The sequence below is a fragment of the Motacilla alba genome, chromosome 10, assembly GCF_015832195.1.
Source record: "Motacilla alba alba isolate MOTALB_02 chromosome 10, Motacilla_alba_V1.0_pri, whole genome shotgun sequence".
In the NCBI taxonomy this organism is placed as follows: Eukaryota; Metazoa; Chordata; class Aves; order Passeriformes; family Motacillidae; genus Motacilla; species Motacilla alba.
Window position 1 is genome coordinate 20,460,393 of NC_052025.1, and position 18,402 is coordinate 20,478,794.

The 18,402-nt window shown below is 48.0% G+C and overlaps 2 protein-coding genes across 15 annotated transcripts in view; one reads left to right on the forward strand and one right to left on the reverse strand.

The window, feature by feature from the left end:
• The window catches only part of PPIP5K1 (diphosphoinositol pentakisphosphate kinase 1), a 45,937-nt gene extending 41,657 nt beyond the window's left edge, over nt 1–4,280 (forward strand). For all 10 annotated transcript variants that reach the window (XM_038147522.1, XM_038147525.1, XM_038147524.1 and 7 more), the window contains 2 exons: nt 88–201; nt 806–4,280. In XM_038147522.1, coding sequence (XP_038003450.1) covers nt 88–201; nt 806–1,500 — 809 coding nt within the window. In that variant the 3' untranslated portion in view covers nt 1,501–4,280. The remainder of the gene's footprint in view (nt 1–87; nt 202–805) is intronic.
• A 142-nt stretch (nt 4,281–4,422) lies between these two features.
• Nucleotides 4,423–18,402, reverse strand: part of MAP1A (microtubule associated protein 1A) — a 50,671-nt gene continuing 36,691 nt past the window's right edge. For all 5 annotated transcript variants that reach the window (XM_038147514.1, XM_038147512.1, XM_038147513.1 and 2 more), the window contains 3 exons: nt 9,623–18,380; nt 8,742–8,974; nt 4,423–7,821 (listed from right to left, as the gene is read on the reverse strand). In XM_038147514.1, the coding sequence (XP_038003442.1) occupies nt 7,666–7,821; nt 8,742–8,974; nt 9,623–18,380 (9,147 nt within the window). In that variant the 3' untranslated portion in view covers nt 4,423–7,665. The remainder of the gene's footprint in view (nt 7,822–8,741; nt 8,975–9,622; nt 18,381–18,402) is intronic.

Sequence of the window (18,402 nt, forward strand, 5' to 3'; positions counted from 1 at the left end):
TCCTTTATGTCTGTTGGAATATTACTCATCTGTGTATTTTCTTTCTTATTTCTTTTCTATTTCTGTTTTCCTTTTTTTTTTTTTAAGCTTTGTTTGATTCAATGATTGGGAGCCAGATACCAGGAGACCCCTTTATGTCCCAGCGAATCCTGTCATCCTCGTCCCTGCCACTGCGCCAGCGCTCGGATAAGCCCCCTTGGTGTGAGTGTGCTCCACTCTCGGTCCGGGCCAAATGTAGTGGGCAGGGAGGGAAGTTTGTGAAGTCAGCAAGGTCGGGAAACCAATCTGGCTGAAAACAGCTGTTTAATTATCCTCCTTTATTGGATTAGATACAATCTAGATATTGCTCTGATTTTGCTTATTGGGCAATATAAAGCAAGAATAAGCATGAGTAGAGAATCAGTGTTTCTCTAGTGTTGACTCTCACTCAGCACTCAGGGACTCTGTGTGTCAGGAACCAGGAGGAGCAAACTGAAGCTGGGATTGTTCCATAATAGTAAGGGAATGAAATAAATTGGTTTGCATTTTGAAGTGAGACATCACACTTCGCATTTTGTGCTGTGACAACAGAGTCCACTCTTGGCTGTATGCCAACATAGCACTGGATTACAAGGTAAAATTGTACTATGTGATTGGGTTTTCATCAGCTGAACTGTCAGAAGTGTCCCAGACCAGGTGCAAGCCCCTGACAGGTCACATGGCATATAGACAGCCCTCACCTCTTGGTTGCAGAGCTGTGGGACTGTGACAGTTCGGGTGGGAAAATACCAGCTACATGTTTTAAGATTTTTCTTCCTCTTTGCAGACAGCAGTGGCCCCTCCAGTACCGTCTCCAGTGCAGGCCCCTCCTCCCCAACTTCTGTGGACAACTGTGCTCGTTTCAGCTTCACTGAGAAACTTTCCATCAGCCCCCCAAAAAGCGAGGAGCAGCTGACTAGCCAGTCCCCTGAGCAGGAAGATAGCCAAGCTCCAGGCAGAGGGCTTGACGTGCCAGAGGGTGTGTCTGGGCTGCCAGTAGCAGAGCCAAGTGCCCCAGAGACCCTGATCTGGAATAAGGGCCCAGAGCCAGGCAGGATTCTGGAGCTGTGCAAGAAGGAGCTGGCAAGGGAGGACGCTAACCCAGAAGAGAAGAGCATGGGGGAACGGGATGAAGAAAAATCATCTGGGGAAATGTTAGAGCCAAGTAACATAGGAAACCCAAAGTGTGGTGAAGGGTTTGACCTGAGGCTGGCTGGGGAGACAGCGAAGCCTGGTGAGGGGTCTGTCAGGGGAATGACTGGCCTGGATCAGTCTGGGCAGTCCAAGGAGATCCTGGTGCCCTGTGAAGAGGAGCTGCTGGTAGAGGTGTTGGACCCAGAGCATACAGGCAAGGAGCTGCTGGGGGACAGTGCTCTGTCAGACCAGCTTTTCTCTGGTCACCTGTGCCAGGTGCATCCAGTGCCTCCTGAGAACAATGTGGAGGAACTGCAGCTGCTGTGTCAGAAGGATCAGCAAATTTAGTGGCTTACTGGACAGCACACAGCAAGCACTTCTAAGCCCTGAAAGCAGCCCGACTTCCTGCATGGCACCTCACGCAGCTGGCGGTCCATAGCAGAGAAGCCATGTCCCAGGGCCACAGGACTGTGTGGTGTGGAAGAGACTGCTTTGCTCCTCCACAAGCCAGCTCTTTTCCATTCAGCAAGAATGTTTGCCGTTAAATGAACAACAATGCAGTCTTGGTACTGGCAAGGCACCTTCATGGAGCAGGGACATGGTGCTGCACTGGTGTCCCAAGGGCTTTGTGCTCACTGGGACAGCAGTATTAGAGGACTGGTACAGCCAAGGCTTTTAGGGTGGTAAGTCCAAAGGGGACAGATCCTCCCTCATGACCTTTTGGCCCACAGCCTTCCGAGAAAGGCATTCTGGGCCCAAATTAATCAGATCCATCACAACCACCAACCTCCTCTCTGTTTCTTCCTTCTTCCTCTCTCAGTTCCCACTGCTGTCCACCAAAATCAGGTCCAGAGAGTCCATGGGGGGAAAACTAGCAGAAGCAGAAAGCATTCTGAATGAATGTGGAAAAGAAAGGTAGTGAGGGTATCAGGTTTGGCTGCCACTTGCAAGGAAACATCCCTTTGCCGTGGCCTTGGATGTTTCCCTGCTGGGCTGGGGCAGGCAGGAGCCTGGGGATCCAGCCTGAGAGAGGTGTGCAGGGAAGACACACACAGTTGTTTTTTTTCTCGTCCCCAAGGATCAGGCAGGGTACAGCTCTGAGGTCTTGGTGACAGGGATTAAAAGAAACTGCTATTTTGATAATTCAGGACTATTAGAAACCAATAAGGAGAAATCTTTATTATATAAAATGAAAAGTATTTAATGGATATTTATGTAAATGCCTTGTGAGCACAAGCCTGAGGGCAAGATTGATACGGGTGTCCCTGCCTGCTGCATCCTGAGTGCCGGCCGGGGCTGTGCTTCCCACTCCTCCTGTATTTATGGACAAGTCTGCGTGTCTGTCTGTAGCTAGGATCTCTGTTTTTGTGAAGCTGTGCCCAAAGATCTCTATGCTGTGTTGTGACAATGTGTGTTCACAGTAAATCTATGCTGTGGGTCCAGTGTCTCACTGTCTCTGATGCTGACTTGGCAGCAGTGTGTATGTGCCAAAGCTTGCAGGTGCTTGGAACAGTAAGCCCTGCTCGTGCTCTGTTGTCCTGGAAGAGCAGCTGTAGCTGGAGTCTGACCTGTAGTAAAAGCACAGGCTCCAGGCCGGGAAAAAACCTCCTTTTTTCTTACATGGGAGAACTGGAAATACTAGGGAAGCACTCCTGGCTTCCCAGGGGCATTTGTGGTAGAATGAAGACACTGGAATGTTGTGTTCAGCTCCTTTCACCTGGTCCACACCTTGCTGTCACTTCAAGCACATCCTGGGTGTCATGTCCTTTTCCTCGTGCCCAGTAATCCCAAGCTGCCACTTTGGGCATGTGAAAAAGGTCATGTTTACTTGCACTGAGAATGGAGCAGTCATGCAGTTGCCCAGAGTGCAGCACTGGGTGGGGGCACCCCAGCCCCCCTCCCAGCCTGCTGTGCCTGCCCTGCGTTCTCTCCCTGCATTACAGATCTGCACAAACAGAGACCTTGGCCATGGGGTTGCAGCCAACCCTCGCGCCTGCGCTGGCAGAGCGACCACAGGTGACTGAGCAGCATCCATGAGCTCTCCCTTTGGGCACTGCTCCCTTGCACAGACAGTGGCCTGGGGCACCTGCTGCCACCAGCACTGCTCTGGCAGCCACGTCTCCTGCCAGGACCTGTGTGTTTCTGCCCGGGGACAGTGCCAGGGCAGGCTGGTTGCCACCATGGAGCCAGCAGCACCTGCTGCAGGGATCATTGCTGAGAGGGGCATGGAGCAGGGCCCGGGGGGTGCAGGTGTGGCTCTCGGGTGCTGACCCCTACAGAGCCTGATGCTTGTCACTGCACACCTTTGGCAAATGCACTGTAGTCACAGGACCTTGGTTAGCTGGAGTATGACCAGAGACAGTGCTCATTTACCTGAAAAGTAGATGTGTGTGGAAATAGCACCTGGTTTATGGTAACACTTCATGGTTCCTCCCATCAGCACCAGGCTTGGCAGCTGTCCTGAGGTCTCCACCAGGGCCTGCACAAGCTGTGGTGTGTTCTGGGGAATGATGGCCTCTCTCCTGAGGACTGTAGCACAGAACCTGCTTTCTTTTTTCCTGGCATCCACTTGTGCCATTGTTTCCTTCTGAGGACAGGCAGGCAGGAACAGAACTAACTGGGCATCAGTCTCTCCTGTGTTCTAGCACAGGCAGAGCAGCAGCTGTCCCAGTTTGATGATAAGGAGCTGAAAGAGCATTCCCTTGTTGGAGGTCAGATCCAAGTTCTGCAGAGGTGCAAAAGCCCAACTGCTGCAGTGGGGTGAGGCATGGAATGCCTGGCATGCCCGCGCCCAGAGCCCATGCCAGCAGCTGTGCTGCCTGCCACGGGGCTAGAGAGCCTTGCAGCTCTAAGGGTGCCAGCAGCGTTGGGCAGAGCTGCCGTTCCCCACAAGTGCAGGGACAGGCGGAGGGCTGCAATGGACTGCATGATTCTGGAACTGTGAGGGGTGACGGTGTTGCATGGCAGACAGGCCACGCCAGGCTCCTCACTGGATTATCAGGAGCTGCTTTCCCCCCTACAGCCCTTAGCCAGCTGTCCAGGTGTTCCCCAGGAGGAACTCTAGTACCCTGCTAAGGCCGGGGGGCTGTCCCAGGTGGGCTCTGTGGCCTTTTGTGCATGTCCCTTTCTGAGGCACAGGGAAGTTCAGCAGCTGCTGGGGTGTTGGTGGAAAAGCTGGGGCTCGCCTAAGCTGGGAGGCATGGGAGGGTGGCACAGCAGCCATGTCTGTGGGCTCACTGAAAGAACAGTTGGAAACCACTGGAGATGTTCTAGTTCGCAATTAATGTGGCTTTATTATTAATGTGTTGGGCTCCTCTCTTGACAGCAGTTAGTTACAGTGTTTCACATGGAAATGGGCAAAAGGACAGAACTCAAGGAACTAAATTCAAATAGAAATGTGATGCTGAAGAAAAGAATCAGGGCTCTCTTCTTAAAACATTTAGCATAGAAGAAGCTAGGAGCACAAGATGCCATTTCAATACAATTAAGACGTTCACTTTTTTAATTAGGTTTAAAATAGTATTTTTTACCTATTACATACAGGAAGATTACGCGTTGTTGCCCACATGCAGAAACAAGCAAAAGCAGAGTTTAACTGTTTCTCTCTATAGTGTTGTATTACCTCTGGCTCCAGGTGGGTCCTGCTGGCTCCTGTGGCCTGAGCAGGGCCAGACTCTATGAATCAGCATTTTCCTAAGTCTTTTTCCCCATTGTTTTTTTTAAGATGGAAGGGGGTGGAGGAGAGAGGGAGATAGGGAGTGACAGAAGCTCAAGGCAGAACAGACTGTGACAAAAACTGAAAAAAAATGTGGAGCCTTGAGGACAGGAAAGCAAACTGGTGTAGGATAAAGGTAGCCAAGCAGCAGAGCTGCAGAGGGCAGGAGCAGAGCACGGAGGGCAGCCTTCCTCCTGGAATCCCCCAGTGGCCACACTCCTGCCTGGAGGATGCAGGTACCTCACAAAGCCTCACTATTACTGCTGCTTAGTCAGAATTGCTTCAAGTTTAAAGTTGAGAAAACATTCATGTGTGGGTCTATCTAAAGTTAGTGCATTAGCTTTTACATCTAGCTATGCAGAGGGATCCCAGGAGCCAGCAAGGGCCATGCTTGTGCCTCTGGTGTCTGCATCCTGCAGCTGCCACCGTGGCAAGTGGGCCAGGGTCTCCCCAAAGCACAGCAGGCAAAGCCCCCCAGCATTCTGGGGAGGGGCAGGGTAGGTGTTTTAGTGCCTGCAATTGCCAGAACTAACATTCATGAATGCTGACCCCATCGGGGTACAGAGAATGACATTTATTATGCTGGCAGATGCAGTGTGATTCCATGGTTAAAATGAACACAGCACAGGGCAGGAATTTGCTGAAGCCCTGAGTAAGCTCACATACTCCTAAAAAGGGCTATAGCCAAAGAGCTGGCTGTGCCTTGGGGAGGCTGCTGGCCCCTGGCCCTGTCCTACAGCTGCTGGGTTTTAGACACAGCCTTGCAGAGACATTTTTGCTGCCCACAATTCTCTATGATCTTTTCATTCTGTTTAAATTGCAGCATGTTAGTATTTGTACTGAGAAAACCTCTGAACTGACACTAAAAGCACATAGTACCATGTTAACATGTATAAATTAAAATATTAAATCAACACAAAAATGCAGCTTGACGTTAAAAAAATAAATATATAAATTAAAATGCAAAATAGACCATTTCCCTAGAAGCTCCATTTTAGTGCTAGGAGCAGGTTTCTAAGCAGCATTTTCTTCATGTCACCTGCCAGAAAACTAGCACTGAGACTGAAGTGTCCCAGGCAAGTGCAACACAGGGTCTGAGCATGCTCATGGTGGAGTCAGCCCTCTGCTCAGGGCCAAGCACAGTGGGTGTCACAGAAGATGGAAGTACTTTGTGCTGACTGACAACTTTCCATCTCATTCCTTCTTTCCCACAGCACAGCCTGCTGCCACTCTCTTCGTCTTACAGAAAAGCTGTCTTTGTGGTAAGATCCTCTGTCAATTCTCTTGGGCGTGGCAGAGGCTCGTGGATGCTGCAGGCTTAGTACACCTGAACACCCCCCTCCCTGCTGGGAGAACCTGTCTCCCACACTGAAACAGATCTGTGTGCCAAGGAGATTCTGGGTGGCTGTTCAGTAGCCCCAGTGCACTCACTGCACACATTCCTGTTTCTGCCAGGGCATCCAGAGAGCAAGGACAGATGCCCACAGTGATGCACAGGCCAGGGAACAAGCTGCAAGGTGGCACCACATGGATGAGCAGCACCTCATCTGCACTGTCAACACATCCCTGCCACAGTGTGGGGGAACTGAGAATGACTACACTTGCTAAACTACTTTTCCCCGAGTATTTTGGGAAAGGCCTTCTCTTCCTTTACACCACAATTGTATTTCCCACATCCTGGACACTTGGGGGGACAATAAAAAGCTTGAACACAACTATAAGGCTTGGAGCCTGGCACACAGGCAGCGAGGAGATGCTGCTGCGCGCAAGCTGGCACAGCACAGCGACACTAGCTGGGCACCAGCCTCCCCCAGCATGGCCTGCGTGCTCCTCAGCTGCCTCACCACAGTCCTCCAGAGCCTTTGGTTTAGGGAGAAGGAGGTTTCTTGTACATCCCGGGCCAAGCGTGGCCAAGGCTGTTTCAGCCCTTCTGCTGTTGAGGGGGCTGTAGTTGTGCGTTTGGATGCTCTTTGTGTGTAACTGCTTAGGCCACAGCCTCTCTGTGCCTCCTCCTGCCACACAGCTGCTGTGCAGGAGCCAGCTGGCTGCTGCATGTGCAAAGCTCAAGTTAGCAGGTTAGGAATGTGCTGAACCCTCCCCTCCCACTGCCATGTCCTTCATCCCAGCTCCTGAGCACAGCAAACAGGTGCTGCAGGATGCAACAGGTGAGTACTTGGGACAGAAATTTGCCAAGCTGGCATGTGGTGGTTGTGCCTAGTTGGAGCACAGGTCCCCTTGCTCAGAACACCTCCTGTATGCTCAGGAGGGGAGACGGAAGCATAATCTTCACTGTCACATTACAGTTCAGAGGGCTTTGTCTTCCTTCATCTCCCTGGTGCAATTTCTTTGCAAGTTAGATTTCGCCTCTGCCCCCTGCCTCCCATGCACTCTGCATGCAGCAGCAGCACTTCAGCCCTCACCGGAAAGGTGAGGTTCATGGTGCTACAGGTTAAATGGCAAGGCAGCCAGGAAGAGAGTAGAACAAGCTCTCACAGCAGCAAGGCAGCCAAGATAGTCTACAGAAACTGTACAGGCAGCAGAATAAAGCAGGGAAGGTGAAAGTGCCCCTGGCCTGCAACTGCTCTTGCACAAATTCTTAGCTCAGTCCAGAAAATTACAGAGCCCTGCACTTCCTCCTCACGGCATCCAGTGCTGAGCAAGATGGATACCCGATTGCCTGACAAATGGGAACCATGTAGAGGACTAAACCAGAGAAGAACTGGACTGTGATTAGATGGTGTCTCTCATGTTGCATCGGTGACTGAAGAATCAATGGATGAACACAAAATGTGGGAGATCTAGAATTCAATCTTACAGGCTGGAAAAGACTCGTCCTGCATCACAACAGTGCTGCTGCTTGCCAGTACCATGATGTTTAGCTCCTGCTGTTTCTCATGGGTCTGTTGATACCATTCTCGTGTTACCTCAGTATCATGTGTTGGGATCAATGTCACCTGGGAAAAGAAAGCAGCAGGGATGATTGAGAACAACTGCAGTGACAAAGAATGCCCGTAGGAGCTGAGGCTAAAATTTCTTGTTAATTTTGGAACACTGTACCCTTGGTACTGCTTGTTCTATTTAGTGTCTTTCAGCTGTCGGGTTCTGAGGCAGAGCTTTATTTTATACAGTACCAGCACAATGGGGCTCTGAACTGGCTGCAAACTGGCAGCACTGACACCATAATGATGAGAATGGCTGCAGTGCAGGGGAGAGCATCGTGCTCTGGAGCTCCAGAAACAGCCTCAGAAAGATCCTTTAGTGTGAAAAGGAACAATACTGGCAGTGTCACTCTTAATGGACACTATGTGTCCATTGACCCAGTGTGCAACTCAGGGACCTTGAAATATGAGGCTGCTTCATCTGAAAGAACATTTATACCTTTCTGTACATGTCTTCAGGAGTGCCCACCTGGGGTGTCCTGCAAGCCTGCCTAAGCAAGAACTGTGTTACAGAATATTCTTGTTTAAATGCACTATTAGTAAGTTGATGTCAGAAAAATCTTCAGCAGCCCAGGCTAGCAAGCGATGCCACTGGGTGTGGGACACTGATGAAAATTCAGTTTGTGTTGGTGTTTGATTTTGCTTGAGGATAGGCTCATCCTGCAGTAGGTAAGGATGAGTGTATGATCTCTCAATGCTTCCTCCTCTCAGGAGGATGTGGAAAAGAGGACATATCTGCTTCCGTTCATACCATTTTGCAGGTGTCCTCCTCCTCATCAGTACAAGCAATTACTCTGCTGAGACTGCAAAACAGGGTATGCCCAGTACCATCTGCTTCCTCTCAGTGTACTCCCTTGGGTATGTGATACCCATCTTCTTCTGAGCACTTGTGACATCAAAAGCATGACACACCCCTTTGCATTTGCATGACCTACCTGCAGGTTCTCTCCCCACTGAGACTTCCCTTCCAGCAGGGCATCCAGCACTGCACGGCTTGGCTCTCCGTTGGCTGCATCATTCCCACTCACAACATAATAAGATGCTCGAACCCGCTTGAAGAACTCTGGATCTGTGTTCTTCCCACTGCAGTGGTTGGGGATGTAGGCCAAGTCCACGTAGACAGGTGGACCCATAGGCACCGACAAACTGCTCTTAGGACTATTGGAAGCTTTGGAAAACAGGAAACAAGAGGCCATCAAAACCCTTCTGCAAGGGGCAAACACTCAGATTAACACAGAAGGACTTGGATTCCAGAAAGACTTTTCCACTGCAGCAGTGAAGTTGAGACTTATCCACGCTCTGCTGCTCAGAGGTGACCTGGGTGCATTTCTGGGCCAGTGCATCACAGGTCTTGGGTGGGAAAGGAAGTTCTGCTATTTTTTGGGGAGGGATTGGAAAGCTTTAGGATCAGAAGCTTTTTTCTTGGGAAGGGAACCAAAAATCTCCATTATTAACTTTTGCAGAGTTGTCATCCCAATTAATACTTAGTCCTAATTTTTGTCAATAACCTACATTTGCTTAAACACACAGACACACCCCTCCCCATTCTGATGGCCTATGTATGCTATCCTAGGGTATTACAGTAGTCTTTCTGGAAGGTCTGTCCTGGCTTCCTGCCATCCCTGCGAATCACTGCTACTCCTAGGACTCTACTGCACTTTCATATAAACCTTTTGTACATCTCAACCTTATCACTGCTTGTAACTTTTTATGCCTGACTGGGAAGATCTGTTCTCTGTTCTGCTGTGTTTAACCTACTGTTTTTCTCTGTAATGGCCCTATAGAGATATTGCATTTTTCAGGAAGGATTTCTTACCGGGATTTGTTTTGATGCCATTAACAAGGCTCTTGCCAGGGTTGCTGTGACTACTCCGGGATAGCTCATCCTCTGGTGCACTACGTGGTTTGGGCTTTTCTCCTCCATCTCTTTCTTTTTTGGCAGTGACAGATTTTGGAGATTTGTCCGATGACTGTTTCACAGGAGTGGGTGATCGTTTCCCTTTCACATCTAATTTCCGGGCAGGTGAGGAAGATTTGGGTTTGCTCAAAGGCTTCCTCACACCTTTGTTCTTTTCTTTTATGTCTTTCTTGGAAATTTTATCAGTTCTGCTCATGGTTTGCTCATTTAACAACATATCAGGGTCTACCATGCAGACATCAGGGTGAGGAGGGTGGGGATGGGGATCTACCATTGGAACAGGCTGAGGATCATGGCTGGACCTAGAACTGGCATGATGAGCATTCCCCACAGCTTTGTCTACTGGGAGGAAATCAGCATCTTCATCTGAGTCCATGTTGGCGTCTGCTGTGATGGATGGACATTCTTCAGTCTCAGGAGGGACATCGGAGTCTGACTGGGAGGTTCCAGAATCACTCACTGATGTTGGAGGAGTTTCCTCCACTGTGGCACTTTGCATGGGACTGCTCCCAGTGTGGGGTGGTCTCCCCTGCACTGAAGGGTGACCCTCCTCCTGTGACAGGTCACTGTCTTCAGAGAGCTCATGGGGGCTTGGGTTGATGAATGAGGGAGAGAGCTCTCCCTTTCTCTGCTTGTATTCACATGAGGAAAATTTCTGTCCACAACCAGAACTGCCTCCTAAATGAGTCTCCATGTCATGGGAAGCATCTCCACAGTCCTCTGCTTTTTCACCCCTCTGCACATCTGGGAAAAATGGCTGGAAACTCTTTTCAGGGGACATCAGAGAGGAAGGACGGCTTTGCCTCTCTGTTTCCTCTTTGCCTGCACACGGAGAAAAACTGCTGTCAGAATCGGGACATGTTTTTTCATCTTTTGCCTCTGCTGCATGGTATGTGCTTTGGAAAGCTGGCAGACTGGTGCTCACCTCTGTTGGACCATTAGCTGTGGTTTCATCTTTGTGCTGACGATGAGGAAATGATGTCAACACATCAGGGAGAGATGTCAGTGGCAATGGCTGCTCTGCAAATGGTGCCTTCTGCTCTGGGCTGCTACCAGAGTGCTGCTGCTCTTGCTCTGCAGAGAATGGTGTGGGCTCTGAGCCCTGGCACTCTTTTCTGCGTGGCAAGGTGTGGTCACCCATGCCACAGGGAAATGGAGACCCATGTTCTTCAGCAAAGACAAAGTCTTTGGTTTCAGCTGTATGTATTTTCACAGCATTATCTGGAACCAGTGGAGACACATCCCAAGCACTCCTGGTACCTGATTCCACTCCTGCACCTGTGGATGTGGAAAGCATATGGGAATAGAAACTTTCTGCTGTAGTCAGTATCACAGGAGTGGTGGCCTCAGATGAAGGTTCCTCTGACAGGCTGGAAGAGTCATCTTTCAGCTGCTGCTGGGTCACAGACTCTTTCTCCACACCTTTGGAGAACACCTTGTCTTCTTCATATGGACTCAGCAGTGAGAATTTGGGAAAAGATGAGTCAAGGCTGCTGATTTTCTCAGAAACCTCCAAGTACTCATCTTTGTTTCCCTGGGCTGACAGCAAAGCACAAGGAGACTCTAAAGAGAGAGAAATATCCCCTAAATGGCTTGCTGACGTTTGCTTATGTCTGAATGTGCTGGCTGTTTCAAATCTAGAAGAGCTATCCATCCCTCTGCTCTCTACCCTCGGGCCCTGTTCATATACTTCTGTTTGTTTGCTGGAAGCAGATTTCAGGTATATGGCTTGCTCTTGGCACTTGGAGGCCACTGCTGCACTTGGATAATCTGCTACCCAGAAATGGGATTCCTTTGTGGATTTTTCAGCAGCCTCTATCTTTTGTGAAGAATCATGGCACATTTCTGAAGTTTGCTCATCTCTGTCCATGTCTGGCACGTCACTGTAACCAGCAACATATGTCTCCTCAACAGCAGCTGATGCAGTCGTCCTACCTTCATATTTCTCTTGCCAGCCTGGACCAGAGGGAGAAGAGGCAGTGGAGCTGGGTGAAAGGGGCTCCTGACATTTGCTCTGCAGGAAGGGGTCTGAGACAGGGAACTTGCTGATGGCTGAGATGCTTGTATAGATGGTGCCTGCAGCTTCAGCAGGGCTGTGCAGCTTAGATTCCTTTTCAGACTTCTCCTTAGCACCTTTTTCTAGCTCCGAGTCACTTGCACTTTCTTCCCCTCGACCTGCTTTCTCATAGTATGTATCTTTGGGATTTGGGATTTCAGATTTCAGGGACAAAGATACCTGTTCCTGGCTAGACAAAATTATATTCTCATCTGGACAACCAGCATCAATATAGGTGGATGATTTTCCTTGATAAAAGGTGTCAGTTGTGACGGTGGGAGACGCAAATGCTGCGCTCGTAGATGATGGATGCAGTGCAGAGTCCAGTTCTCCTGGCAAAGCAGAGGACACATTCAGTTTTTCCTGTCCTTCTGATGTCCTAGGCTTCCCTGTTTCAGACAAGGGCAAATATCTTTCATGGATGTCTCTATAGTCAAAGACTGAATCTGCTTTATCCTTAGGGGATGCTGGAGATGACAGTTCCTTCTCAGCAGAGGTATAAAGGCAGGACTCTTCTTCCTTTGCAGACACATGAAAATTTTGACCTTTTTGAGAGTTCAGTGCTGTCACTGGTACCTTGTCAGTGTGACCTGGGCTGTGTGCACCCATGGCTGTGAAGGGGGAGGGTCCCACTCCAGACACAATTATCTTCTCATAGATGTCAGCATACTTGAAACTTCTTTCATCGGGGTAGGGAGTTGGTTCTCTTTCTTCTGGCTCTTGTCTTGTGGAAGTGTCATCACCTCTCTGTGTGCAGACCCCTTCCTCATAGGAATAAGGCTCAGGGGAACTCCTGGAATAGGTCTCTGGAGGATACACCTCTCGGATGGTAGCACCCACAGCCCCAGCACAGCTGACAGCATCACTACTTTTTTGACATGGGCCTTGTGCTGGAGGGGAGTGTGCAGTCTGCCCTGACAGCTCAGCACTCCCTTCTGTGGACTCTGCAATAAATTCTGCTGCTCTTGTAGATTGCAACAGAGTAGATGCTGCTGCTGTCTGCTCTTTTCTTCCTATAGAGTCATACAGACCCTCAGTGGATTTGCAGTCTTCCTCTTGCCTGCTGTCTGACTTGTATTTGCAATCTATTTCCTGATACAAATCACTGATGTCTAATTTCTTTTCAGATGTCTTTGATGGGACATCCTCCCATAAAGGTGGCTTGCACTGTTCTAACTTGCAGGGCCTCTCTGCTCCTAGAGGTGCCTCTGTCTCCTTTCTCACTGCAGACAGGGGAGATGTCAGAACTTGGTCTAGTGACTTTGCATAGATATCTAGGACAGCTTTCTCCTCATCGTCTAAGCAGGAACAATCTTGTTTAGAGGTCAACAACAATTCTTGACTTTTTTTATTTCCAGTTAAAGGTTTGGCCTGATTTTCCTCACCAGGGACATACTGAGGAGATAGAGGAGAACCTTCCCTTTGTGTTCTTTCTGGGACAGTGATGTCAGCAGGAATCATATCCACTTTCTTTGTTTCTGACGTAGTTTGGGCACCCTTCTGTGTGTCTTCTTTGTAATCAAATGACTCCATCTTTAAACATGCAGTTTCTGCTTGCAGTAGCATGGGTTTGTCTTCAGCATGGTGAAGCTCCTCATCCTCCTCACTGGGTAATTGCTCTCCTCTCCCACCATCTCTCCCTTCCTGAAGATACCCAAAGGCAGAACCCCATGCTTCCCTTTCTGCTCCTCTCAAGGTATGGCTGTCAGGCAAGGCAGGAGACAGGTTCTCCTCCTTTCCCAGTTTAGGAAGGGATTTTGTTTCAAATTCTGGTACCTCATCCAAGAATGTACACTCCCTCTCCTTGTCATATCTCTGCCGCCTTCCCTGAACAGGGACCTCTTCTACCTCTTCTGGAAACCACACTTTCTTCTCATAACTTAAATCTTTCATGCAAGACTTTTCCATTTCTGGGGATTTTTTTTCTTGAGCTTCCTTGAACCCGTAAGATTTTATGCCTTCAGTAGAAATGTGTGAACATGTTTTATCTTCACTTGGGCTAGATTCTGTAAAATGTAAGCCCTTTGCATCTGGAGATACTTCCTGAGAGTCCAAGCCTGCATTTCTTCCCCTCAACAGGCCCTTTTCTGATGCAGAAAATAAACTGCTGTCATCTGGAGACATTTCTGCAGTTGAAGAATCTCTGGGTGATGTGCCTTTAGCTGAACTACTTTCTGGGCAAGGAAAAGATTTTGATGCTTCTTTCAGTTCTTTGGCAGAAATTTCTAGTGATTTTTCATATGTAGCTGGACTCTGGTCTGTGAAACACATGGATTTCACAGCTTCTGAAGAGATTTTGTCAGTGCAGTTGGACACAGTTTTTTCTTTTGCAGATATCTCTTCTGTGAAACTAAGAGCTTTGATGTCTTCTGGAGAAATTCCTTTAATAAAAACATCTGAAGATATTTTCCTGCTGGAACTCTCAGTGAGAGAAATGGATTTGGTCTCTTCTGGGGAAATATCTTCAGTGGAAGCATGAGAAGATTTCTCTTCTTCTGAGGTGTCTCCTGTGAAATATAGCAGTTTTCCTTCTTCAGTAGTAACTCTCTTAGAAATATCTGAGGATTTTTCTTTACCAATCCCTTCCTCTGTAAAAGAAGGTGATTTGACGCCATCTGGTGAAAATTGCAAAGATTCGTCATTTTTAGATTTGCTTTGGCTTGTGAACTGTGGAAGATCCACATTTCCTAGAGAAGTTCCTGTGGTTGCAAATGGCTCAAAGGACAAGTGTTTTGGAAATTCCATTAAACTTTCTGTCATGGTTTTAGTTCCTCGCTCTTTTTCTGGTTTTGTGCTGGGACGCTCCTCGTCTTCCCCGATCACCACCGTGTCCTGCTTGTGATAAGAGAGCCAGGGCAGCTCCTCCCTCCTCACTGGTTCTTCCTGCACCTCCTCCTCAGGAGACACTGGAGCATCACTGCTCAAAACCAGTTCATGCTGCACAGGTCCAGGCACTTCTCTTTCATGTTTGGATTTAGCCACAGGTGCCTCGTCTTCTCTGAGAGGTTCACCCTTGACTCCCTTCACCACAACAGAACTTTGGCCTTCCAGTTTCTTGGCAGCAGCATCAGTTTGTTTTTCAAATAGATCTGAATCTACTGTTTCCAGCTTTTCCTCCACTGGAGACTGGTGGAAGGGTGTGTGCCCTGCACTAGTGGGGCCAGATGGAGTGGGAGAGGCCATTTTGACTGTGCTGTCATCGGGACTCGTGCATCGTTCTTCAGCCTCTGCAGAGTCAGCCTGGGAAAATGGTGCTTCTTCACTGGATAAAGGCATCACCTGTGTGGGAACACTGATTATCACATTGTCAGGGCATCCTTGATGAACAAACACAGGGGCATTGTAATGCCCTCTGAGTTTCTCAGGCATCTCAATATTTGGAGTCCCATCTTCTTCATCTTCCTCATCTTCTGCCTCCTCATGAAGGTCCTTTTTTTGAGTTTCCACTTTCCTCTCTCCTTCTGCTAATGCATGGAAATCTTCAGGGGGTGGAGATTTAAAGCATTTGTCTTCCTCCAAGGATGATGTGGGAGAAATTGTGCCAGCAGAGGGAACGTAGTCAAGACCTTGGGTTGCTTCAGTCCGAGAGGAGGGCATACTGTTTCCTGTGTCCAGAAGTAAAGAGCTTTTCCCAGTCTCTTCTGTTTGTGGTGCTGTAATGGATGCAACAGATTGATCCTCTGCTACTGATGTTGCAAAAGATGAAAGCTTGTCACATTCAGTAATGGAGGTAGCAGAAGAAATGTGTTCCTCCTCAGCTAGAGGTGCTGCCACAATGTTTGTAGGGTATGCCAGGATTTCAGACTCCTGCCCAGCATAGCCCTTGGCTGAAAGGTCAGCAGGAGGCATGGCCTGTATTCCATGCACTGCTTCAAAAGAGCCTGGATGGTCAGGAACAGAAATGTTATAGGCATTGACATCATACTTCAAGTGTGGGATCCTCTCTTCCTGTTCATCATGTATTTCTTCATCAGAAATGGTCTGCTCTGTTTCTGAGTAGCCGGGGATAGTTTCATCTTGGATATAAGAAACATGTTCTGCTGTTGCTCCTGGTGGGACTGGCAGGCTGCTCAGATATGACTCTTCCTTTGTTATGTCCTTTCCAAGTAACTTGGTTTTCTCATCCATGAAACTAAATTCTCTTTCCTTCTCTGTAACAGTAAACAGTTTGGCCTCCCTATCATCCTGATTCAGGCCACGGAATTCTCTGATATTCTCCACTTTCTCCTCTGCTTTCATGTGCTGTTCTTCCTTTTCTTCCAGTTCTGCCTTTTCTATTACATCTTCTCTCTTTTCCTTTTCATCCTCTTCCTGTACTTCTGTCCCCTCAAAATACTTTTCACAAGTTTCTGCTTCCCTCTGTTTTCTGTCCAAAGAGATTTTCTCCTCTTCCTCCTTTTCTTCCTCTCTGCACACTGGTGGCCGAGCACCCTTTGCCAAGAGGTCTGTATGTGATGGCAGGTGTTCTTTGTCAGGAAACACCTGAATGCCCTTGCCCTGCTCAGCTTTTCCCTCCCAGTATCTTATATCATGCTTTTCACCTATTGTTGTTCTTTCATCCTCTATTTCTTCAGCAGGACCTCCCCTCAGCTCCCACTGATGGACTGCCATTTCCTCTGCTGATGACTCTTTTTCCATATCAGTAGTAGTTGCTCCCTGGTCAGAGGTCTTTCTTTTTAAAATCAGATCCCCTTCAAGGTTACTCTGACCAGTCATATCAACAGAGTCTTTTATCTCTGCCTCAGATGCTCCCATAATCTTATCACTAACCTCCATATCACACAGTTCTTGAGTCAACTGCAAGGCCCCTCTCTCCTCATGCTTCAGTTCCTCAAAGTCCTTTGTAAGATCTTCTGGTGAAGACAGGACTAACCTCTGTTCTACTATGGATGTCTCTCCTGGATCCACTTGTACAGGTGCCTTCTCCATTGGTAATGTCTTAAGGTCAGCAGCCACCTTTTCAGGTTCTTTTTCAGGTTTTACTTTGATCTTCTCAGTTTTGAGTCTGCCTGGAAGTTTTGCCTTGTACAATGTTTTTCTTACTTCTGGGGTAAATGGTTTCAAGTCTGGTTTAGGAATTTTTTTGAGCTCTGGTTTGTTTTCTTTCTTTTTATCATCTTTCTTTGAATCTTTTTTCTCATCTTTCTTTCCATCATCTTTTTTTAAGTCCTTTTTCTCCTTCTTAATCTCTTTCTTTTCTTTGTCTTTCTTCTCCTCTAATTTGGATACTTTCTCTTTGAGATGCTTTTTTCCAACTTTGTCTTTTGCCAATTTTCTTTTCTCAGCTTTGAGAGCATCACTTGTTTCTGTCTTTATCTTTTCATGTTTAACAGGTTTCTCAGGAATTTTCTCTGTGTGTTCCTTAACCTTTTTTTCAATTTTAGCATCCTTTACTACTTCTGGTTTTACTTCCTTAATCCCCTCCTCAACTGCTTCTTCCTTCTTGACTTGCTTTGTCACAGATGGCTTGGGGGAAGACTTAAGACTCTCTTTACTGTCAGTTCTTTGTTTAATTTTGGTCTGCTTCAGCACAGGTGGAGGTATTCCAGAAGTGATATCTTTCTGAGTAGCCACTGGGTACCTCAGAAAATCCAGGTGCTTCAGTTTCTCAAGACCTTCCAATATCTTATTTTGAGGAGCATTTCCAGGAAACAAAACCCTTACAATTTTCTCAGTTGGGCTGGCTGGTAGCCATACCACTAGGGCTGTGATAGATGTGAGATAGGGAACAGAAATTTCACCTTCTTTCCCACTTGCAAGAATGATGCCAGTCTTTGCTTTACTATTTCCAGCCCATTTCTGCATTAGAAACTGCATTTCTTTACTGTCCTTGACAGGGTTCAGTATATACATGTCCAGCTTACCCACTCCCATTTTGTGGAAGAGCGTGATGGGCTCGATGGTGCTGCTCACCACCCTGTAGAGAGGCTCTGATTTAATGCCCAGTCTGTTGAGATACTGCAGTGTCATACACGCTTCTTCAATGCTCCTCTTTACTTTCATGGAGGCTTCAGGCATCTTCAGCTTTTCAGGAACATTAAAAAAAACCACTCCTAGCTCAGGAGAAATCAGGTTTTTCATCCAGTCACTGTAGTTGGTAGAGCCCTGGGATTGCTCCTCCTCTTGCTCAGCAACTTTCCTCTGCAGCAGCCCGTTGATGCCAGGCAGGTTGTCTGCACCAATGTGGGTGAGCAGGATTGAGTCAATCCTATCCAGGTGCCTTACCAGCTTCCAGAAACATGATTTCCTCTCAGAGCCACCATCCACAAGGATGTTAAACCCATTGACAGCAAAGAGAGCAGAATCACCTCTTCCCCCAGGGAATATGTAGCAGCAGGGCTTAGAAAGCTTCAGAAAACCCCCTGAGGTGGGTGGCTCCAGGAGATCAAATGGAGATGGCACATCAACTGTCTCAGAGACATATTCTGCAAATTCAGACACCCCATCCATTTCTGGCAGAACTGGATCAGGATTCAGTTTCAGATTAATAATGTCCTGAAATCGAGGATGCCCAAGGTTGCTCCAGGCTCCTTCTCCCAGGCACGACACAGTAAGAGAGGCCTTGGTATCTGAATCAGAGTTGCTGAGAATCTGGGTGACCTAATGAGATAAGCACAGACAA